General features: G+C 38.7%; 3 protein-coding genes across 3 annotated transcripts; 1 reads left to right on the top strand and 2 right to left on the bottom strand.

Annotated features, from left to right (window-relative positions):
- Window positions 1–1,027: 1,027 nt before the first annotated feature.
- Window positions 1,028–5,281, bottom strand: LOC122064322 (endoglucanase 12-like). The gene is made up of 5 exons (XM_042628027.1): window positions 4,370–5,281; window positions 3,780–4,081; window positions 2,334–2,931; window positions 2,044–2,216; window positions 1,028–1,618 (listed from the first exon to the last, which is right to left on the bottom strand). Exons 1-5 carry the CDS (start codon window positions 4,743–4,745, stop codon window positions 1,217–1,219), a joined length of 1,851 nt encoding a protein of 616 aa, XP_042483961.1. The 5' UTR covers window positions 4,746–5,281; the 3' UTR covers window positions 1,028–1,216.
- Window positions 5,282–19,518: 14,237 nt separating this feature from the next.
- Window positions 19,519–22,391, top strand: LOC122064327 (zinc finger BED domain-containing protein RICESLEEPER 1-like). Its single transcript, XM_042628034.1, has 3 exons — window positions 19,519–20,225; window positions 20,341–20,668; window positions 20,748–22,391. Exons 1-3 carry the CDS (start codon window positions 19,695–19,697, stop codon window positions 20,873–20,875), a joined length of 987 nt encoding a protein of 328 aa, XP_042483968.1. The 5' UTR covers window positions 19,519–19,694; the 3' UTR covers window positions 20,876–22,391.
- Window positions 22,392–22,523: 132 nt separating this feature from the next.
- LOC122064323 (glutamate receptor 2.7-like) lies at window positions 22,524–24,198 on the bottom strand. The gene is made up of 2 exons (XM_042628028.1): window positions 23,879–24,198; window positions 22,524–23,239 (listed from the first exon to the last, which is right to left on the bottom strand). The coding sequence occupies exons 1-2, from the start codon at window positions 24,168–24,170 to the stop codon at window positions 22,524–22,526; spliced, it is 1,008 nt and encodes a 335-aa protein (XP_042483962.1). The 5' UTR covers window positions 24,171–24,198.
- Window positions 24,199–24,458: the final 260 nt, after the last annotated feature.

Genomic DNA, 24,458 nt, shown 5'->3' with positions numbered 1-24,458 from the left:
ATAGAGTCGGATTATAAATCTCACATGTGATAATAGAGTCCCTATACGACTTCTCTTCTGTCAGATAGAGTTTCCATTTAGCTATGGATTCCTCTCTCTCTCTCTCTCTATATATATATATATATATATATATCGAACTCTTGTATTTTAGCTATGCAATGCATGACAAATAATCTAGTCTTAGGCACCGTTTGATAAAGTTTTCAAAAACGTGTTTTTCTGTGCTAAAAAACGGAAAACACCCTAGAAATTGTTTGATGAACCTGTTACGTTTTACCTATATTTTGAAAAAATTTATGCTTATTTCTATGTCTAGAAGCGGGTTTTACGAAACAAGTCAGACTTGTTTTTTCATTTCCTGGAACAACTTATGGGCCAAGGAATCGATGGACCCCAATGAAAAGTTGCATCTCCCAACCTAGCATTTACCTACCCGACAGCTCTCCAAAGTTCAAAAGTTCTCCAGGGAAATGAAAAGGAATACACTGAACTTTTGCTTTGGTAGTGGGAGCCTTAAATCCACATTCATCGATTCCTTTGTGGATTTCTTCCTATTCTCTCCGAACCCTCATGAATCGATTACTGAGTCATTGCTAGGGATTGAAGTTCAGGGCTTCCATAAAACCTAGGAATCTGCCACGGTCAATACAGCTCTGCAACTCTGTTTTGACCATGAGCTCATCAATGGCATCTTTGGATTCAAAGACTACCCATCTAAGTAATCGAACCCATGAAGCCACTGGTTCATCTCTGTTGGTTTTTACCCTTCTTTTTGTTTCGTTGAGGAAAGGTTTCAGGGATTGGAGCTCTCCATGAATCCACTCGACATTTTCCGTGGGTCCTTATAGAAGTGGTGGCTAATGGTTGACCATTTCTGAAGTATAAAGATCACGAGGCTTCCACCATTACTAGGATTTGAAGGTCTTTTGGATTGAAGAAGTGATAAGAAGATCAAAATACTTTTCTTTCGGGGTTGAGGGAGAACATATATATAGCTACAAAAAACGATTCCAGAACCAGATTTATCAACACAAAAAAAATTTAGAAACGGAGAAAATCGTTTCTGTTGTCGTTATCAAACAGTGCGTTACTTATCAACATGAATCGATTTTATATCATACAAGTAATTAAATAGTACTTAACAGAGATCCAATGTCTTTCTTTACAAAAAAATAAAAAATAAAAATAAAAATCCAGGTGCAAGGGAATGGCAGTTTCATGGCCTCCAAGGTGGAGGTGGTGGTGGACTCACGGGGTATAACGGTGGGACTGCAGAGAAGATGGTGTTCTTATCAATGCCATAACCGCCGCTGCTGGTAAGCGAGATGAGTGCTGCAACCAGTCCAGCATTTCCAGCCATGGTTGGTTCTGTGAAGTTGGAACTTGTTCGTACATCCTTAAACCTATCAAACTTGTCAGGACCTGCAACCATGGCTCCTATAATGGTGTTAGGATTTGCATTTCGGCTGTCCCGCCACTTCCATCCTTCAGTGCACTTGTATTTTTGGCCGTTGGCAGGTATCGACGCACCACGATGGTGGATATGCTTGGGGTACTTTGAGCCATAACCGACCAAGTAACTCATCTTCATGGGGTTTTCCCCTAGAATATATTGAATCTGTAGAAACTCACATCACAAATTAATCAAGGAACCAGTTTTTAAGGGACGGTGTGTAACTACAAATACAAATTAAGAACTACACTCTCTAGACAGACCTAAAGGAGGGAAGCAAAGCTCCTATAACAAGTAATTACATGCGGGACAAACCTTTGCAAACAACAAACTAATAACTTCACTATATTTGGTTGCGAGGGGAATTAAAGGAAAGGAAAGTGAAATTGTCAAACTTAAAAAGAAATGTTTGTAATGATTACAAGCATTACAAGGGTAATGATTACATAGATTTATTTTTTAAGTATGAAAGTTTCATTTCCCTTTCCTTTAAATTCCCCTTGCAACCAAACGAAGCCAAGAAATTTGGAATGCTACGACAAATATAATTTTGGTTATTAGTTAGAGAGAGAGAGAGAGAGAGAGAGAACCTGAGAAATGGCAAACTGATGAAGTTTGTCCGATGAGACATAATTTGGACCACAAAAAAATCCCGGAACACCACTGGCGTTCATGTAATCGACGTAGAGAGAAGCCAAGAAGGCAGTATTAGCCACATATTGCAGAGGCTGTGGCTTTCCATGGTTCAGTTCGATCATACCCCCTGCATAGGTTCACATTCGTATTTAAAAAATATACAAATGGGAAGGTTAATAAGAAGAAGAGAAAAGGATATTCTACTAATGGTGAAGCCAAGGTATAGCATATCCTTGATTATTACCTTTAGTCCAATTGAAGACATTGTAGGTCCGAAGATAAGAACACATGTTTAGACCAGTGGTATTATGATACATGCTCAACATATCCTCATAAGGGTAGCCAGGATTCAGGAAGATCCTCAACCTTGTTAAAAGCAATTGGGCTGCAGGCAATTTGTTGTCCCAACTCAATACACTCAAATCCACCTTCCCATAAAATGACTTAGAATTCTTGGGTATGCCTGGGTTGGTTGCAAGTGATAGGTAACTTGAATTACCCGTTGCATAGTACATCCATGCACCAGCCCACATGTACTCGTCGTAGTAACCCGTAGAGTTATAGTATGGTTCTATGTATGGGTTTCCACGACTGTACTTTCCACGCTTTCCGCTGTCCCTTGCAAAATTGTAGGCTCCTGTGGCTCCTTTGATTAGTTTCTGCTGGTAAGCCTTGTCGTCTCGAAAGACAATCGAAGCAGATGCTAGTGCCGCTGCCATCTCACCGGCCAACTCAGGCCCCGTGTGGCATGTTTGGGTGAGCCTGGTGTAATCCATGTCTTCTGGCCTCTCCCAACAGTAGAAATCGCTGGGGATTGTTGAATTGATTGGATTCCCACCTACCTGGAAATAAAATTAATCAAAAGGGTCATTTTCTAATGGTAAGGTCAATTGGAATTAATTCATTTTATGCAAAAGCCCAATTACCCAACCTATAATATGGCCTTAGGTCACTCAATCTCAAATCCAATATTGAGTTGGACTGAGTTTATCCTACACTCTAGAGTTGATAAAATGTATGGACCAGGGGTGTCAATGGGCCGGGTTGGCTAGGTTTTAATGTACATAAGGTTTCTTAACTCAATTCAAGCTCGGCCCAGCCTTAGGTCAGGCCCTGATTTCTCAGCCCAGGCCCAACTTTGTCGGGTTTAGCCCAATCCAGCTTAGCCCTGATGGATCCTGATTGGGTCTGGCTTAACCCAATTCAGCCCAACTCAGTATTATTGGTTGCTTGGTTGCTTAATGCATTGCAGAGGCCAAAGACCAAAGTTTTCGTATATATATGTAGATTGTGGAAAACAAAAGATTTTTTACAAACCTTTTTCTTAAGTACCCATTTATAATTATTAACATATTTATATTATTATAAACCTAATATGTAGGGTTGAATTGGATTGGGTTGAGTTGAGGCCTCAACCTAGGCCCAGCCCAACCTCATGTCGGGCCTGAAATTCTCAACCCTAGCCCACCCTATGGGCAGTAATCTCACCCCAGGCCCCATTCGGGCTCAAGGTGGGTTAGGGTGGGTTTGGGTTGATCAGATATTTTTGACACCCCTATTATGGACGCATATCATGTATTGTATTGTATTAAGGAATGGTGGGGTGTGAGTATAATAATAATTCAATCACATAGTCATTTACCAGTGGAGAAGACCATATTTATTAAATAAGTGAAGAAGTATATCTTACTTGGCAATATATTTGGTTGGGAACTGTAGCGCTGATGTTGAAGGTAAGGAGTAAGTAATCTGTACCCCACTTTATAAGCTCTCTTACATGATCATACTCGTTTATAGCTTTGTATTTGTGACTATATTCTATCACAGACCAACTAAGCATGGTCATCGCAAAGGACATCGGAAAATGGAACTTCACATTGTCTCCGCCATCATAATAACCTCCGACGAGCCCGGCTTTCACTACATCTGATCCATCGTTTAGGCCCGAATTGCCTCGCCATGCCACATTATTGTTCTTCGGCAAACGCCCAGCTGCAAAGAGATAGATTAAATTAAAGAAATGATAGAGTTTTCCTTCGGCCACGGTAGTCAAGAGAATCAAAACTAAAAATAGTGAAAAACACTAAACACCCTGTGAGTTACTCCAAAGAGGTTAGTGTCGAACTCAGAACCAGCTACCTGGCGCTTGGGGCTCCCTCACACATCACTTCCATAACATGAAATGATCTTCAAAAAGATTAATTATCCTAATGCTACAATGCAACACCATAATACATATCATATCATAAGGGGAGAGAAATTAAGAGAGAGAGAGCATACACTTCTGGGCGTTGAAGAATCTGAGAGCCTTCTTCACTGCAACCGTGTAATTGTCTGGGGGAGGAGTAGGGGGGCTGTGCTTAGGCAATGTCTTGACTATAATAGTAGGAAGGGCTATGACGACAAAGGCTATGAGTATAGACCAAACTGTCCACTTGAATACCTTACGACTGCAAACAATACAGCCCAAGTCAATGTACTTCTTCTTCTTAACATCCTCCTGAGGCCCCAACAGCCAACTCTGCTGTGTCTCATCTAATTGCTGAGAGTGAGGCAGTGCCGCACGGTCGTAGTCCAGATTCCGGCTCTGCTCGTCTTCCATCGCCGATTCTCCATGGAGCTCAAACGATCCTCCCCAACGATTCACAGCATCCATGATCTTCTCTAACCCTCACAAACTAGGAAATTTATCCACAATTCATGGAAGACCCAATTCAGATTTCAATGGAAATTCACCCCAAAACAGAGCCAATCAAGTCGAGACTCGAAGGGGAGTTTAATCAAAGGATATGTGCCTCGATGAAAAGATAGGCTTCTTCTATCTGGCGAAGAAAACCGACCCAATTCAGATATATATCAATGGATGCTACTGGAAAACGCGGTTTAGCAGAGCGTGATATACGATGAGCTGTAGAATCCCCGCTTTCAAATTGAGTTTGACTGAGGGATCAATAAAGGGGAGATAACAGAACAAGAACAGAAACCAACGAAAGCAAGATGTAAAAGTTTTTTAGTCTTTTACAAGGGAGAAAGCACTCATTACCTGCACACAGAGCCTCTTTATTATGAAACTATAGGAACCCAACTCGTCATTCTTTTCTCTGCTGGTTCTTAATTAGATTTTAAAGTTTTCTTGTCATCTTTCCTCTGTAAAAGAGAAAAGATGAAAAATTTGACTTTGTGAGGTGAGAGATAGAGAGACGGGTTTTCTTCATCAGTTCATGCTTTTGTTTAATATATGTAGAAACGAGCTCAACGTGGACGCCAGCTGGAGAATTTGTTTATATATTGGTGAGAATTTGATGATATTGAAGATTTGAAGTGGTCCCTAAAAAAAAAGCAATAGGTATTTCTACCAAAAAAAAAACAAGAAGTGGTAGGCTGTGGGGTCATCTTTTATTTACATAATTGGCTTTATTAATCTCCTTGATAAACGTTTTTAGCTGGAATAGCAGGTTGGTCAATTCTGGCTAGCAGTTACCAAATCCCAATTGGGCCATTTTCCTGTCACACTTTTCTGAAAACATAGTACCGTCAGCCCATAGTGTATTGAAGCCTGAAGGTTGAAATCAAAGTTACAACCAAATGGGTTGGATAGAGAGCATGGTTTTAGAGGATGGTATCGAAACAGATCGGTATCAGATCGTAATGATTTCATTATTTTATCTTTAATTTGTATTGTTCAACCGATATGATATCAATTAGATATTGAGATTAGACATTTGCCAAATCGATATGATAGGCCCAAGCCAAATTGGTGACAAGAAAAAAGAGGCTTGGAGATTGGGTTAAGAATCATCCCACCTTCATTAAGAGTCGCTTCTCTTGGGTAATTAGATTGTTTGTGATATTTTTAATAGATTTCATTATCAAAAGCAAAAGACTTTATGTACAGCTGTGTATACAAATTATAAACTAAGCAACTTATAAAAATGTGAGCATGTTTATATATGGAAGGTGCGGCATAATTGGAAGTTTAGATTCCCTCTTTTTTTTTCCTCAACGTGTTATTTGTGTTTTTCTTTCTAGTGAGTTTGTTTTGCTAATGATATTTCTGTAGGTGGAGGTTGCTCTTCAAGTTTGTTGGTAGTTGGTACATTTTATAATTGTTTTATCCTTTTATTTTAATTTTTAATACATATGATTCTTTAGCGAAAAAAATGACAGCCCTTGTAACGATTCATCGACCCATCGAGGGCTAGATAACGACCTAAATGTGATCATATAAGGACCCACTAGGAGCTAGGAAGGGACTGGGCATTTGCATATTAGATGGAACTATATGAGTAATATACAATACATTGAATCATGTCCTATTGTTTTTTCTTAAGTGAAAGACACAACAATATAAACATGAGCAAATGCAACGGCCGGCCGGTAGGCAAGCAATGAATACATTTTTGCCCGACTATAAAATATAATTTATCTTAAAATATACATATGAGAGTGATCTTAACTCGTACATGTGCTTTCAAGGGAGAAACTAACGCAAAAGACATCCAACCTAACAACCTTAGATGGAAGTCATCCTCTCTGTTATTTAAATATTTAAATATAAATGTAATATAATTTGTTAGTCCAATTGGGTCTTGACCTGATTTGTTTGTGGATCATTCATTTTTGTAATTAGAGACCCATTAAGATTATGAATCCTAACTGACAGAACTCTATAAGTAAGAGTTTTTTACCTAATCTCAAGAGCTCTCTCTTTCTATTCTTTTATGTCTCTCTCAATTGAGTATGTGTCTCTAAAAATCTCTATTGTAATCTTTAGATTTGGAGGTGAAACTTTGTGTACCGTGATCACCACAATCTTTCTTTCGTCGCTATTCGTATGGATCAACACGTAGTACAACCCGATCCGTTTCGATATGTAAAATGCCACATTGAAGTAACCCAAGATACCCGTTTACTTTCTATTTTATGATATTACTTTAATGTGTTTTAGCATGTACGTGAATGTTAGCAATTAAATTATATTCTCTCATTGCGGTTATTGACTTTGACTCGCTCCATTAGTTGATATGTGATCGATCTCCATCCACTGTCCCATTATTGTTTATTCTTATTTTGGGTTGGAGATCATTGTTGATATTTATTTAAGTGGACATATTCCTAACTATGTATGTTAAAGATAATCTTAGTGCATGATGTAAAGTGCGGTACTCCCTACTTAGTAGATTGATGTAGTAAGGCTTTTAAATGTTGTAATTATTATTTAGGAAAATATAATTTTTTTGTTTTTTTTTTGTTTTAGAAGTCTTGCAAAGGAAAAGCATCTCACACTGCATATCATACACTTACATTACCTCGACATGCCACTTTAAGTACCGATTGGGTTCCTATGTGGGATCCATGTGCACCCATTTATATGGCACAATTTGTCACACCTTGCTTGCACAGAACCTAGCCGGTGATCGAGTTAACTCTGGTTAACTCACAAACCTACCAGGATCAACAATGCAGTAACTGCAATACAGCATACATCTACTAAACTAAGATAAGAATTGTATTTTCAGCGGAAGACCTGTTCATAATATTACCTGTAATTGTTTCCCAAATACTTGATAACCAAATTGAGTTATAAGAGTTATATACATTTGAGCCCGAATGCATGATATATACACAAAAATATAACAATTTAAGCATCAAGTCATCAAAAGGGAGTACATCAAAATAATAAAAAAGAATCACCCATGGGTCACTGCTGCCATATAGTACAATCCTCACATGTGCAATCGACACCGTGCTAGAACACATTAGGGACCCACCAGTCCTTAGAGAGAAACTCCACAGTGAGGCCCAGCTCCTGATCATTAGATGGGTAACCTACAAAATCACCTAAAAAGAGTTGTGCATGTGGAATGAGTTTATTAGCCCAGTAAGTGAAAAGGAAGACCACACAAGGAAAACCACACAAATAGTCACAACACAAATGCGCCTATATGTATGAAATTCATTTTAATCCTATTAGCCTAATAACATTACTAGGTCATAGGCTATATGTTACTCACAACCATAGTGTACGCATACCCCAAGTAAAAGCCGTGGACCCCATTCCGCGACACGTCCATAAGGTTGTTGGAGAAGGCCCACCGTTGGTACCGAAATTTAAAATACAAGCCGACTCCCAACAAATTTAAATGATAGAAAGTAAATGGGTGACTCCACCCGAAATAAAAACAGTATGATCGGCCCTTTAAATATACCACCGGGGTTACCGACTGTCATAGCGATCAGTCATGCATACTTTTAACCACTACAGGAGTTCAACAACCGCAACTTGATGCTTCCCTCCAATAGTAACCCAACACGTAAACTTCTGTTGGGAAGGGTCGTAGCACAAAGGGTATATAAATTCTACCCGCATGCTTCTACATGAGCATAATATGATTACACGATGGCGCCACATCCCATTCCACGAGGCACCATACACTCGTTTTCAAGCAGACTACGACATTTAAAATCTAGCATGCATATCATGTCATAATGAGATTCCTCCATCACATAAATCAAAACAGAATGAATATTCAATCATAACACAAAGCATACCATAATATGTAAATGCACATTCAAATACGTGATATGGCATATGTGATGACTAGACTAACATATATTAAATGATGCATAACATTCTGAAATTAAATCAGAGTCCACTTCCCACTTACCTGTATATGTACATGGTGTTGTACGCGACACGTAAAAGATCCAATGTGTGGGTACACGTATAATGAGTGTAACCTATTATAAACATAATGGTTTATCATTTTACTATTTTAGGATCAAAATCATCATGTTTGAACACTTAAATTGGATTTAGAATCATAAATAGGGGCTAACCATCCAATTTGGACCCATTCTGGGCATTCTGAAAAGACAGATGGGCATGAGCCAAAGACAAACGGGCTTTGTAGCCTATCGGTTTCATGTCTGCCAGTTACACCAGAGCCCAGAAATTGAGTTCTGGGAACTCAGGTGGGCCAGAAACTCAAAGACAAGTGGGCCTGGAATACCCCCCAGTCTTGAAACAAAATTCTCCCATCTACTCTTCGGCTTGGGAAACTTGTATAGGGTCAATTCGACGACTCAAATCACTCATCTAAGTTCCAATCATGTATCATCAACATAAATCTAAGATTAAATCAAAAGAAATAAGGAAATTCTTACTTCTTTCTTAAGAACGCCAATGAAACCCCAAATTTCACTTCTTTTACTCAAGAACTTCCAAATACTCTAGATTTTCATCAACACTCCATTTAAATCCTTCAAAAACATTGTACACACCTTCCATTAGTCCTTAAATTTGATTATTCATGTAAGATTAGCAAGATTCTAGTGGGTTCTTTCCCAAAAATCAAAAAGATGGTTTAAGAAAGGGGTTTTCCCAAGGATCCCTGGAATGTGTGCAATATCTACCTCAAATCGAAGATCCTGGTAAGGTAATCATTAATCCGGGCTCAAAATACCAAGACCTAGCTCCGGTGAAGCTCTACGGTCGATTCCCCTTCTTCTTCTTCATCTTTTTCCTTTATTCTTCTTTCTCTCTCTTCTTTACTCTCCCACCGACCAATTACCATTAAATGAGGGAAAAGACAATAAATGCCTCCCCTTTTATACCTAGGCCCCCAAAAATATCTTCTAGTCCTAGGTGGGTACATCTCAGGTGGGCATTCTCAGGTGGGTATATCTCAGGTGGGCATTCTCAAGTGAATATATCTCAGGTGGGTATATCTCAGGTGGGTATATCTTAGGTGAGTATATCTTATGTGGGTATTTCATTCTAGCTAACCTATTGCTAGTGTTTTGCTTGGACTTCAATGGGAACAAGCTCACACTTATAATTAAATTTCATAGGCATCCAAAATTACTAGCACATACCCTTACTTCTTGTATTTGGCCTCGTGATGCGTGCAAATACAAGGTTTGGGTGCATATATTGCACTTGGTACCCGCTCGATCATATCAGGCCAATCCGAGTTCAAGGTCACTCTTGCTACCATGTTTCATATAGTGCTTGCATCAGTTCGCTCCGGTTCAGCCCTTACATGATCAAACCAAGTCAATACGAGTAATTAGACTAGGTTTGAAAATAGGGAATCACATTGCACCCCCTTCTTAAAAATTTCATCCCTAAATTGTAGTGCCTGGTTATCAGAAAATATGGGGATACAAGATTTGAATATCATCCTCTTTTTCCCAAGATGCCTCTTCAATCAGGTGGATGGCCCACCGAATCTTCACAAAAGCGGCAGAGCGATTACAAAGAGTTTTCACATTTCGGTCTAAGATCTCAACTAGATGTTCTTCATATGTCATATCAGCTTCTAAGTATTCTGGTTCTATAAGTAGCACATGGGATGGATCATGAACGTACCGCCTCAACATGGATACATGAAAGACATTGTGAACACTGCTGAGGAAAGGTGGTAATGCCAACATGTATGCTACTGCCCCAACTCACTTCAAAATCTCAAATGGCCCAATATATCTCGGACTTAACTTGCCTTTCTTGTAAAATCTGCACAGACATTTGGTAGGAGATATTTTGAGGAATACTTTCTCTCCCTCTTGGAATTCCATTTCCTTCCTACGGCTATCTGCATAGCTCTTTTGACGTGACTATGGTGCTTTAATTCTTTGTCTAATGACGTCGACTTTATCACATGTCATCTGAATCATCTCTGATCCAAGCATTCGACGTTCACCTACTTCGTCCCAGTATAGAGGAGTCATGTACTTTCTACCATACAATGTTTTATATGGAGCCATTCCAATTGTAACTTGGTAGCTATTGTTGTAAGAAAACTCCATAAGAGGTATATATTCCTCCCAACTGTCACTCATTTTTATGGCACAGGCTCGGAGCATGTCTTCTAATATCTGTATTGTCCGCTCGGACTGTCTGTCTATCTATGGATGGAAGGTTGTACTCAGGTCCAATTGTGATCCCAAGGCTTGCTGGAAACTCTTCCAGAATCTGGAGGTAAACCTTGGGTCTCTGTCTGATATAATGCTCACTGATACATCATATACGCGTACAATATTATCCATGTAAAGTTGTGCTAGCTTATCCATGGTGTAACTGGTCCTGATCAGAACGAAGTGAGCTGTCTTAGTACGCATGTCAAGTACCGCCCAAATTGCATCCATTCCTTTGGGTGTACGTGGTAGTCCGGTGACGAAGTCTATTGTAATGTTATCCCACTTTCACTCGGGTATGGGGAGTGGTTGAAGAGTGCCAAAATGTCGATGACATTTAACTTTGATTTTCTGACATGCAAGGTAATTCGACACATACAGAGCTATTGTGGACTTCATTGCTAGCCACTAGTAGTGTTGCTTTAGGTCTTTGTACATCTTGGTGCTTCCAAGGTGAAGAGAATACTCAGAACTGTGTGCTTTTTTTACTATTTTGTCTTATATTACCTCAGCGCAGGGTATACACAATCGACCCTGAAACAATAGTGCCCCATCACTGGCTAATGTAAAGCTAGTGTCATTCATTGTTTGCTCTTGAATCTTCTCTCTGATCCACTGCAACTCAGGATCCAAATGTTGTTTCATTATGATTTCTTTCCTGATGGATGAGTGAACCTGTAAAGCTGTCAAGGACATGGTCAACTGTTGAACATCATCTAATTGATGCTCTAGTTCTAAGGTCGCTCCCTCATATAAGAGGATTTCATTAATTAACATTACCTCTTGTACAAGCTCTGGACTGATAACTAGATAGGAAAGTGACACGGTTTGAGTTTTCCGGCTTAATACATCTACCACTACATTGGCCTTCCTTGGGTAATAATGAATATCACAATAATAATCTTTCATAAGCTCAAGCCATCTCCTTTTTGTCTCATATTCAAGTCTTTTTAGGTGAAAAAGTACTTAAGACTTTTGTGATCACTATATATTTCGCACTTTTCACCATACAAATAGTGACGCCAAATCTTTAAGCTAAAAATGACCGCTGCCAGCTCTAAGTTATGGGTAGGGTAGTTCTTTTCATAGTCCTTCAACTGTCTGGATGCATTTGCTACCAACTTGTCGTGTTGCATAAGTACACAACCCAATCTGATTTTGGATGCGTCGGTATACATTGTCATTCCACCTGTGCCTTTAGGAATAGTCAAAATTGGTGCTGACACTAGCCACTTCTTCAACTCTTGAAAACTTTTTTCACACTCCTTTGACCAATCAAATTTTATACCCTTCCTAGTTAACTTGGTCATTGGTGCTGAAATATGAGAAAGTTCTCAATGAAGCATCTATAGTAACCTGCCAAACCCAAGAAACTTCTAATTTCTGTTACACTCTTAGGTACCTCCCAGTCTACTACGACTTTCACCTTATCCGGATCCACTTCGATTCTATTTTCATACACCACGTGTCTTAGGAATCCAACCTGTTTGAGCCAAAATTCACACTTGCTGAATTTCACATACAACTGTTGCTCTCTCAATCTCTATAGTATCATCCTTAAGTGTTTTACATAGTCTTCTTTTGACTTTGAGTAGATCAAGATATCATTAATGAAAATAATGACCCACTTGTCAAGAACATCGTGAAACACTCGGTTCATCAAATCCATGAAAGCTGCTGGTGCATTGGTCAACCTAAAAGACAACACAAAGAACTCATAATGATCATACCAAGTTCTAAAGGTTGTCTTTGGTATATCATAACTTTTTATCTTGATTTGATACCCGGATCTGAGGTCAATCTTTGAAAATATCTTAGCACATTGTAGCTGATCAAACAGATCATCTATACGTGGCAATGGATATCGGTTCTTGATGGTTAACTTATTCAATTCCCTGTAATCAATACACATATGTAGGCTCCCATCTTTCTTCTTAACAAACAACACTGGAGCACCCCAAGGTGATACACTTAGGCGTATGAATCCCTTCTTCAACAGATCTTGTAATTGTACTTGTAATTCTTTTAATTTTGCTAGTGCCATTCTGTACGGAGCCTTAAACATCGGGGCAGCTCCGGGAATCAAATCTATAGCAAATTCCAACTCCCTGTCAGGTGGTAGCTGAGTCAGATCATCTGGAAAGACGCTTGGGAACCCTTTAACTACCTCTATTTCCTCTAGAGGTGTGACCCTTGTATCTAAATCAATCACCGATGCTAGGTATCCCTGACACCCATTTTCCAACAACTTCACTGCTTGCAGAGCGGAGATGAAGACCTTCTTAGCCCGCTTTATCATATTCGCTTGGTATATCAGTTCCTTCCCTTCATTATCGATCATCCTGATCTGTTTCTCAGTACACATCACGCTTACTCGATGTGCTGATAACCAATCCATGCCTAGTATAACATCAAAGTTTTGCATGTTGAACTTGATGAGTTTGGCATCTAACTGCTTTCCACTTATCTCAATGGTGCATGGTCCATATATTTCTTTCAACTGTGAAATTTTTCCTTTAGGTGTACTAACTATCATCTTATGTTCTAATATCTTGGGTGTCATATTAGGTTTCTCAGCAAATCTCTTTGATGCAAATGAATATGAAGCCCCTGAATCAAATAAGACATATGCTGGTATATCCGATACAGGTAGGACACCTAATATAGCAATGCACATAAGTAAAGCATGTCATCAATATTTATCAGAAGACAGTTCTCAAATTAAATCGTACCTGCTACCACTTCTGTGCTAGTTTCAGCTTCCTCAGCTGACAAAGCATATATCCTTCCTTGTGGTTAACTCTCTTAAGTCAAAGCAGGTCTGTACCCAGAAGGCTGATCGGATGGTAAGGCTAGTCGGGCTCGAGAATCTTTAGTAAAATGCCCATATGAATGGTAATTAAAACAACGGTTCTGCAACCTGAGCGGAAGCTCTCTGAGCCTGACCTATAGCAAGTGGAGGGCGAGGTGGCCTAGTAGCTATGGGTGCCATACTGGTATTCGGCCTACAAGATGTAGTACTTGGCCCACCAGTGGGTCAAGGAGGATAACCCGATGGCCTATAGGGCTGCCTGTATGAATGATCGAATTCGTATGATCCACAAAAAATCTTACTCGGGCCACCCGAATCCATATAAGGGTTCGCTCTCTTCCACAAACCAGGTGTAAGGAATGATTCACTTTTTCAGCTTGTCTTCAATGGTTTTCGCCTTTTGTATAATCAAGGCATAGTCGGTGAGATCTAATGCCTCAAGTATCGTACCAATAGATACCTTCAATCCTTTTAGAAACTTCTTGCCATTTTTTTCAGTCGATTTCATATGAGGGGGTGCAAAGTAGAATAGAGCCTCAAACTGTTATTGATAATCAAGGACAGACTTGCTTCCTTGAGTCAAGGCCGAGAACTTCGCTTCCTTGAGGTCTTTAAAACTCCGAGGGTAATAATATGCTAAGAACAACTCCTTGAATTGCTCCCATGTGGGTTCTGGGTGTGTGACAAACAATATGACATTTGAGGCTTACCACTAGGAGTTGGCCTCATTCTTAAACTGTAACCCTGCATAGATAATCTTTTGAGCATCAGTGCACTCAATCACTTCAAATATATTCTCAATCTCTTGAATCCATCGATTTGATTCCAAATGGTCACTTCCCACCAATGCAAGCCATATAGAACCCATGGGTGACATCGGGCAGCCACTACCAAAATCGATGGGATAAAGACCGCGTGGGTATGGCTAGCCAAACCCTGCAGGTTTCATGCCTGCCGAAGTTACCCAATACCTGTGTTTTAAAGGGTTTAAACCCCTATTTTTTTTTTCATCCATTCTCTCTCCTTTCTCCTTCACTCTAACTTAGGCGATTCTTGGGCGATTCCATATGACTCAACTCGCCGAATCGACGCAATGATCTGTCCAAGTTGTATTCTCCCTCCTAAAGTCATCAAGGTAAGTTCAAAAACCCTCTTTTTCTCTCTAAAATCTAGTTTATCTCTTTTTGATTGAAAAATCGTCAATATGGTTGGAACTTTGGTTTTTCCTTCTATTTCCTCCATGGAAAACCATTTACAAGCTAGTGTAGAGCTTAGATTATGGTTTCCAAGTACTTTGATCCATAGAATGGAAATTTGGAGAATTTTGCCCTTTTTATGCCCTATAGTCGATTATCAAAGCCAGTTTCTTCTTTCTCCGGCTAATCTCCTCCTCTGGCCGTCACTCTCTTGGATTGAACCTGTTTTAGCTAAAGATACAGTCTAGGCCACGCCCTTTTACAAGTAATCCCTGCTTATGATTCCTTCTGTCAGAAAAAGGCCCTAGAGCATGGTGGGCTTTCAGGCTAAGGAAGCCGTTTTGTGCCCTTTTTGGCTCGGGTTGGATTCTTTGTCAGAGGGTCATTAGGAAACTGTTGCAGAGATGTGGCAATATGAGGCTGAAGTTCATATTTTCATTTTGAGATAGATACCCTAAGGAAATCAATGGAAGAGACTCCAATTTGCATCTTCTTGGGTGAGAGCAGAAGACCATATTCTTGAACAATGTTATGAAATTGTTGGAGGAGATGTAGATGTTCTGTCTCATTTTTGGAGAAGAGAACACAGTGTTAGGAAATTCCAAACTACAAATTGCCTCCCAATACTTCAAGCCATAAGGCTATTTATAGAACATTACAGACATTCAAACCCTGACCACGTAGAAGATAAGAAAGAAGATAAGAGAGTGACATGCCACTACTTCTTATCTTATCCATCGATAAAATACAAACCGACAAAATACTCTTTACTCACAATTCCAAACTACAAACTGCCTCGCATTACTCCAAGCCATAAGGCTATTTATAGAACATTATAGACATTCAAACCTTGACATGTAGAAGATAAGAGAGTGACAAGCCACTACTTCTTATCTTATCTACCGATAAAATACAAATCGACAAAATACAAATACATACATACTACTCACAGTGTTAGGCGATTCCAAACTACAAACTACCTCCATTACTCCAAGCCATAAGGCTATTTATAGAACATTACGAACATTCAAACCCTGACACGTAGAAGATAAGAAAGAAGATAAGAGAGTGACAGACCACTACTTCTTATCTTATCCACCGACAAAATACAAACCGACAAAATACAAATACATACATTTCTCAGAATTATGAACTACATAACAGAATTTTTGCCACAACAGATCAAGCATACCTCCATGCTTCATCAGCTTTTGAGAAAGAAAGCTCCTCCTTGGTCTTCAGCTCATACTACTGCTATCCACGCATTAAAGAAGCTCTCAGAGAATCTCCCTACCCTCCAAATTCTCTCTGATAGTAAAAGAGTTTTACAAACAGATGCCAGTGACACTCACTGGGGTGTAGTTCTTCTTGAAGAAAACGCTCATTATCACTCCACTTTCAAAGAAATTCTAGCAGTCAGGCGAGGTATTGAAAAGTTCCAATTCCATCTTATTGGTCATAAGTTTCTTATTGAACTGGACATGTCAAGCTTCCCCTGCATGCTTGAATTCCGACAGAAAGTTCTCCCTCATGCACAACTTCTCTGATGGGTTAAGTTGAAGAACCTGGGGTGTACATACAACATGGAGGAAGAGTAGGAAATGGAAGATCTAGTTTTGGGGGAGGTTTGCAAGTAGAAGGTGAAGGTTGAGGAGTGACCTTATCATCACCATACTTGACAAAGAAAGGGTATTTGGATTCATCATGGTCTATCTTCTGGAACTATTTCAAACTACCAAAATCTTGCTTTGAGATCGAACTTTGAGAAGATATTTGCATGGGCCAGTTGGAGAAGTAAGGCCGGACGAGTTGGGAGTGGGAATTTATCATCAGCCAAGAAGAAATTTAAGGGCTGATAATTAATCACCATTCTCATTTTTCCACAAATCTGTTCTTTACTCACAGTGTTAGGCAATTCCAAACTACAAACTACCTCCCATTACTCCAAGCTAGGGGTGTCAATATCCAAACCGGACCGGTTAAACCGGACCGAACCGAACCGATTAAGCCCGATCCAAACCGAACCGATGGCTTATTGGGCCGGTTTCGGTTTGTATATTAAATTGAATCCGGTCTCGGTTCGGTTCGGGCTAGCCCGTTGGGCCACCGAAAGCGCCGGAAATTTGCACCGAAACCGGAACCGATCCAAACCGACCCGAGCCCACCGTTTAACCCTAAATATAAAATTGCAAATTCGACATTTTAACCTCAAAACACGGCTTCAAGTCTTCAACCTTTCAAAACCTGAAAACCCTAAATCCCTAATTTTTCAAAGAGCGAGTGAGCAGCAGGCAGCCCAGGTTGGTGACGCCGTGACGCCGTGACGCCGTGACGCCGTGACGCCGTGACGCCGTGAGAGAGTGAGCAGCAGGCAGCAGCGGCCAACAGCCAGCGGACAACCGACAACCCATCGCCTCAAAGCTTTTGGGTAAAGCTTAGAATTGGGCTCTGCCTTCAAAGAGAACGAAGGAGAGCGGCTCATTTCACTGCTTGAGAGCTTCAGAAGAGTTTAATGAAAGGGCCTAATTTTATCATCTTCAGCTACAATTTCTACCAAACGTCATCTTTCTTTTCCTCTTTTCATCACAAATGTTAATAATACTGGGTCGAAAATCAATGACACCGAAGAGGGTCCGTAAGATTAAGTTCATTCAATGACAATAACTTGAAGAAGATCTACGGGGGCTGTAAGCTTTCTTACCTTAGTTCGTTCAACAGATCAGGCGATCAGCGCTAAAGCTTCTAGAACAGAATCTTGGATCAGAATCGTAAAGGTCTGCAAATCGACCATAAAAGAATGCCCATTTGTTCCATGAAGATGGAGATCACTGGCTGATTCTTGAAACAGACGAGGTATACACTTCCCTTCTCTCGTCCCTCCCTCTCTCCCCTTCTCGATTTCCAACTTCTTTTTAGTTGAGTTCTTTCTTCTGATTCTCTGACTTCTTGAGGTCGTAGGCTGTTATGCTTATGTTTTACTTTTTTTTCTTTGTCAAATGTGTGCCTAATTACATAGCTCGATTTTGAATAGCATAATGCCATAATCTGTAGGATTCTTTCATTATCTCTATGACTCTATCTGTGGTACCTTTTCTAGGCTCCTGTTTGCATTATACATATACAAAGTAGTTCTTCATTTTAAAACTTTGTTAATGTCTTCTAATTAGGAAGGGCCGAAGGGGCAACAAGGTGAGTTTTGTATAAACCTAGTTCTGACTTTTGAGTTTTGACTACTGCAAAATAACTTGCTGATTTTCTTGCTGATACAATAGTTAGCTGTCAATATATAGTTGCACACGAGCCACATCTATGTTCTCTTTCTGTTGAAGACCATTTTTGTACCTGCATCTATCTCTACATGTACATTATTTAGTGTCTTTTGTCCTTATAGTCATTTTTACCTAATTATAAGAAAAGTAATCTTATGTATTACTGATTGATTGAAATGAGGGGATTGAAGGACTGAATTGATCAGTATTACTTTGTTTTCCCCCTTAATATCATAATATAGAACTTTCCAATTCAGTTTGGTGCATATAAACACTGAAGGTCTATGTCAAGATTTGGTAATTATTTTTGTATATTGTATAAATTATTTGCAAAGATGCGTCAGACATTTTCACTTGACTATTTTACCCTTCATTTTTATTTAAATTACATCACTCCTTCATTATTGCACGGTTTGCACATCGACAGCGACGACAGGTAAAGCTGTAAAGCTTGTGTTTTAATTGAGAACTAATGTTTCCCTCATCCAACAGCCGATTTGAGACCCCTGCAACCTTCAAGTTCTCTCTCTACAAATTTCAGCTCTTTCTCTGGTACTCCAGCCTCCAGGACCCAGGTATATCCTTTCAGTCAATTTTATCCTTCCATATTTTATTTTTGAATCTTATTTATGTTTTTTCAACTTCTTCAAATATGAGTGTTTGAATCAAATTTCAGCATGCAATAGTGTATTATATAGGGCTAATTTAAAGAGGTCATTTTTGAATTTGTAATGCTTGGTATTCTTATTTTATTAATATCTTATTTATGTTTTCTTATTAATTATAGAAATGCCCATCAATATAGAAGATGAGCCCGATTGTGGGTCAGATGCTGATGTTATGTCTGATGATGGACCATATATTCCTGGAATTCCATCAACAGAACCTTCAAGTGTCGTAACACTTGAAACAAATGCAACTACCAAAAGGAAAAGAAGGAGTGTAGTTTGGGATGATTTCACAATCATTGATGGGCAGGGTTTTGATGATGGGAAGAATCGAGCTGAATGCAAAAGATGTAAGCAAGTTTATAGGGCTGATAGTAATATTAATGGAACTGGAAGCCTTAGGAGACATATTCTACATTGCCCAAAAAGGGAAAACAAAGGAAACACAAGCACCCAAATGATTTTTGGTGTAAATGATGGGAAAGTGATGTTAAGAGACCAAAAAGTTGACCAAGATTTTGTGCGGGACACATGCAAGAAAAGTAAAATTCTTGGAAATTTGTACAAGATGGACTGAAACACATAGATGACTCTGTGGTGTTGGTGCGATCTAGTATAGCCTATGTGAAAGGATCACATGCAAGAAAAGTAAAATTCTTGGAAATTTGTAAGCAATTGGGATTACAAAGTAGTAAGGGCTTACGTGCTGATGTCTCCACAAGGTGGAACTCAACCTATCTCATGCTTGATTCTGCATTATTTTATTGTAAAGCATTTGAGAACCTTGGACTAGTGGATGACAACTTTAAAACTTGTCCTAGTTCTGAACAATGGTTGAAGATTGAGAGATTAACGAGTTTTTTGTATCCCTTCTATGCAATTACTGTTTTGCTTTCTGGTTTCAAGTATCCCACAGCAAATTTATATTTTGAAAATGTTTGGGAGATTCACAAAAGTTTATTAGAAGAGGTATCACGTGGGCTCAACTTTATGAAGCCAATGGCAGTGGAAATGAAGAAAAAATTTGACAAATATTGGAGTGAATATAGTCCAATTTTGGCCATTGCTTTGGTGTTTGATCCTCGATATAAACTTAGTTTTGTGACTTGGGCATTTTCTAAGCTTTGCAACCTGGATTTAAATGCATCTACAATGTGCAACAATGTGAGGAATTCTTTATATCAATTGTTTGATGAGTACAAGAGTATGCAACCAAGTGATTATGATGTTCCTACACTTACCCATCGTCCTGGGAGATCTAGAACAAGATTTGTAAGTAAATTTACATTCTGATAGTAATTTTGATTTATTTTTTAATACAATTTTTCAACATTCATTGCTAATCTTATTAATGATTCATATTTCGGCTATTTCTCAATTTTCATAGGAATTTATGGTATCCGAGCTTGCTGAGATGGATAATGGAAATAAATCTCAATTGGATATATATCTAGATGAACCCAAGGTCCCATTCAATGATAATGAATATGATGAGTATGATGTGTTGGCATTTTGGAAAGCAAATGGGTCAAGGTATCCAGATGTGGCTCGAATGGCTCGTGATGTCTTGGCTATACCAGTTTCCACAGTTGCTTCAGAGTCGGCTTTTAGCGCAGGGGGCCGTGTTATTGATAAATATCGGAGCAAACTCCTACCTACCAATGCTGAAGCATTAATATGCCTTCGGGATTGGATGTTTGATATAGACTTCAGAGGTAATTTTTCATTTAGTATATTTTTCATTTTTAATTGTCTTAATTAGTTAATTAGTGTCTTATTTTACTTTGTATGTAGCTGAGCCTTTTGATGATCCCACTGATGTGGATAATGCACTTGGAAATATACTGGAACTATTGCACATTGAAAATGAGAGAGGTGCAGTAGCTAGTTCTTCAGCTGGTCCTACTCCTAGAGAAGGATAAGCTCAATGTGCCTGCAACAAGAGAAAGACCTTCCTAGGTACCTGCAAATTCTAACATCTCTGATTTGTTTGCTGGTTGTTATTGCTTTTTGCATGCTGTGGTAGTTGCACAACAACATGGGTTATCCAAATTTATATCTTCAAGGGGTTTATTCTGTTACATATATTCATTAGTTGAACATTGGTTAGTGCTTTAGGTATTATAATGCCTCTATTGCTTGTTATTTTCTGTATGGTCTAACTGTAGATGATTTGATAAGGTTTGTCTTTGGATATACCTGTGGATAAATGACAACAGTGTTGTGGGAGCCATTGGAAAGATATTTATTGCAGGTTTGTCTTTGGAACTATAGCCTTATTGCTTTACAGTCTAAGGGATCTCATGGTGATCAACCTGGACTTTTTTCTTAATATTTCTACATGATATCTTCACTTGTTGATGTGCAATTGTTTGTTCATTTTTTTCCCAGTCGCATCTTTTACTGTAGCACTTGGTTTCATTTTTTTGTGGAAGGAAGTGAGTCTTCTCAATTTTAAAGCATTTACAATTGATCTAGATTTCTATTAACATAGTTGTCAAGGTGTGCCTTGGCGGCTTGTTGGTGTCATTTTTGTTTTTCACCTCTCCACCGCCTTGGGTCATTTAGCCACCTTGACAACTATGCTTTTCATGTGTGTGCTTTGTTTAGTTTAAAAGCTTTTGGATCTACTGGAGTTATTGTCATATCTTTTGTTCTACTTGTAGATTATTTTTCGTTTTTTAGGCCTTATAATATTTTCAATGACAATTAATTTGTATATATTGTAAGAAAGATAAATCGGTAGTTGCTGCTGTTCTTGTTGGGAAAACTTTTCCCTGTATTAGTGTTCTACTGTATGCTTGAATTTTATTTTTCACTCGTGGGGTTTGAAATATAGTTTTCATTTATCTTGCTAATGAGAAAACACTAATTCTTTCTGCTTTCAGGTGTTGAGAAAGCTTGTGGATGATGCATCAAAGTTTTTGAATGACAAGGCACTAGCATCAATGCCAAGAGAAGAAGAATGGCGCACGGTTTCATTTGTTTCAAAATTCCAAATTTCTTTAGAAATTCTAGTCTTAGTGAGAATTATATTCCTAGTATAGTGTGGAATTCTGTTTGAGTTTTGCTTTTAGTTTCTTTCCACTTCAAACTATTTTTACCTGTCTTCGTCTAAGGCTCCAAGTTGTATAAGGTCTCTATTGATACAATCTTGTTTTGAATTGGTTTTCTATATCTCATCAAGTCCTAGTTAATTAACAATCTCCAAACATAATAATATAATGGGGAATTGTTAACTAGTTTTAAGTTAAATAGTTAATTAGTTTTAAGTTAAATATATTGGTTGTTTTTCATTTTTCAAATATTAATTGAATTGTCAAATATTGGTTTTCAGCAGGTCAGTTTATTGTTTCCTAATGGCTCCACCATACCGGTTTAAAAAACCGATCCAAACTGAAATCAACTTGATAAAACAAAACCGGTATCAACCCGAACCCAAACCGCACCGAAACCGACACCGGACCGAAACCGATAAATCCTTAATGGGTCGGTTTCGGTCAGGTCTAAAATCACACCGAAACCGGTGGAACCGGACCGAAACCGCACCAAACCGGACCGTTGACACCCCTACCAGACAGTATCATATGCCCACAGTCCAAAAATGTTAAGAGAAGCACTTTCCATAACTGGGTTTTCCTTGTGGAACTTGTATCTCCATCTGATCTTAAAGTTCTTAAGCTTATCAGACATGGGCACATAAGGCTCAACACCTAGTACACCTTGTATAGAATGGACAACCGAGAGGTTCATGGAATTCAGTTGATTAGATAGCCCATCTGTGATAATCCAGGCATATCCTTCATCCATCATTCCAATAGTTTTTTCTTTCAGAAATAAACGAGCAGCGATTGAGTATGTCATGTGCACGACAAATACTCTAGTTTGCATTGTCATCAACTTGTAAAGCTCTGCAAGAATTCGATCATCAGAGGCTGAAGGAGAAAGGACACTTTTGTAAGGGACACGAGTCTCGATTGCTGTAAACACATCGACCAAATAAGGTACAATTCCATTACCATAATCAGTGGACTCATATATCAGTACAGCTTCCTTCCATCCGAAGGATTGGACAATGGAAGCAATTGCTTTTACCTGAGAGGAGTCACTGAGGGAAGCCCTGACAAAATAAGGAGTTTGAGTTGAAGAAAGAGAAGGACTAGTTGCAGAGAAAGATATAATGGGCACCTGAGCTTCGTCTCCAAGATCAATCATAAAGTTGGCCTGAGATGATGTTTCTGGCCCAATAATTGCTTGTACTTCTATGTTCTTTAGTAGATCAAGAGCTGCATTAAATAAAGAACTTCATTTATCTGTCTCTTCATTTCTAACTTATGCACTCACAAAGTACATTTGCTCTCATCATAATACACGACAAGGCAAAAGGACTGCTGCATTTTTTCATTATCACACCTTACATTGGAGAAGTGATGGAATAGATTCAAGCAGCATGAACAGAGTGTTTTGAAAGTCGTTTATATTGTAACGCATCAATCTTTATGAGATTGTGTTAGAAATTAACAACACAGCAGTACAACGATTTGTAAAAGAAAAACTAAAAAGAGCTCATATGCATACACAACACAAAGATTTACGTGGTCCACCCAAGATAGGCTACATCCATGGCGAGCAATAACCAAATCTTCCACTATTCTGATGAAGAAATTACAAAACTCTAATTCCATTACATATAGATCATATGATAACTCAAACGATGTGTAGGAAGTACAATAAGGAGCAATTTTGTTCTGGCTTCGCGGAAAATCTCTTTTTCTATGTCATTCAATAAGTAAATAGAACCTTTCCTATGATAAACAATCGAAATCCCCTCACGAAACTGAAATTCACCATAGCAGAAGGGGAAAGCAAAAAAATATACAAATCAACCACTAGAGGAGGAAGAAAGAGGAAGAGTTGTTAGTTACCCATAGAAGAAGCATGGACCACACTGTTCTTGGAATCCCTGGTGTGGAGAACCAGACTTGTTTTGTAGAAACTGTGAGTTTCATAGAAATCATACAAAGCCATGGAGATGCAGCTCAACCCAATTCTCCCAACCATTTTATTGAAATCAAGAACAACCCCAACATTGAAAGGAATGGTTGTATTTTGAGCCAATACACCAATTTGATTGCCAATGAAGAGATGACTCAAAGAGAATATAAAGATGATCAAAGGCAAAAAAACTTGGATTGATGAGCACTTCATCTCTAACATCAAGGAGGAACTTTGGTCTTGAGCTTAATAAGCAATACAAAGAAAGAAGATATTTGAATTCTGTCTTCCTTCAAACATTTATTATGTCGACTTCGTTGACATGGAAGTTCTTATTTAATAAACCAAATTGGTTGTCTACTTGATAACATTTGAGAGGCTGAGAACCAGACCAAGTTGGACAATTAAATAAGGTCATTGGAAACTATAAGAAATGCTCAAAAGTCATTCATGAGAAATTTTGCCAAATCATAATATTAAGGGTAATTTACAATGCCACCCCTTGGAGAA

Source organism: Macadamia integrifolia, unplaced genomic scaffold, assembly GCF_013358625.1.
Source record: "Macadamia integrifolia cultivar HAES 741 unplaced genomic scaffold, SCU_Mint_v3 scaffold1607, whole genome shotgun sequence".
Taxonomy (NCBI): domain Eukaryota; kingdom Viridiplantae; phylum Streptophyta; class Magnoliopsida; order Proteales; family Proteaceae; genus Macadamia; species Macadamia integrifolia.
The sequence above is the reverse complement of the archived record's forward strand: the minus strand, read 5'-3'. Positions and strand labels throughout refer to the sequence as shown.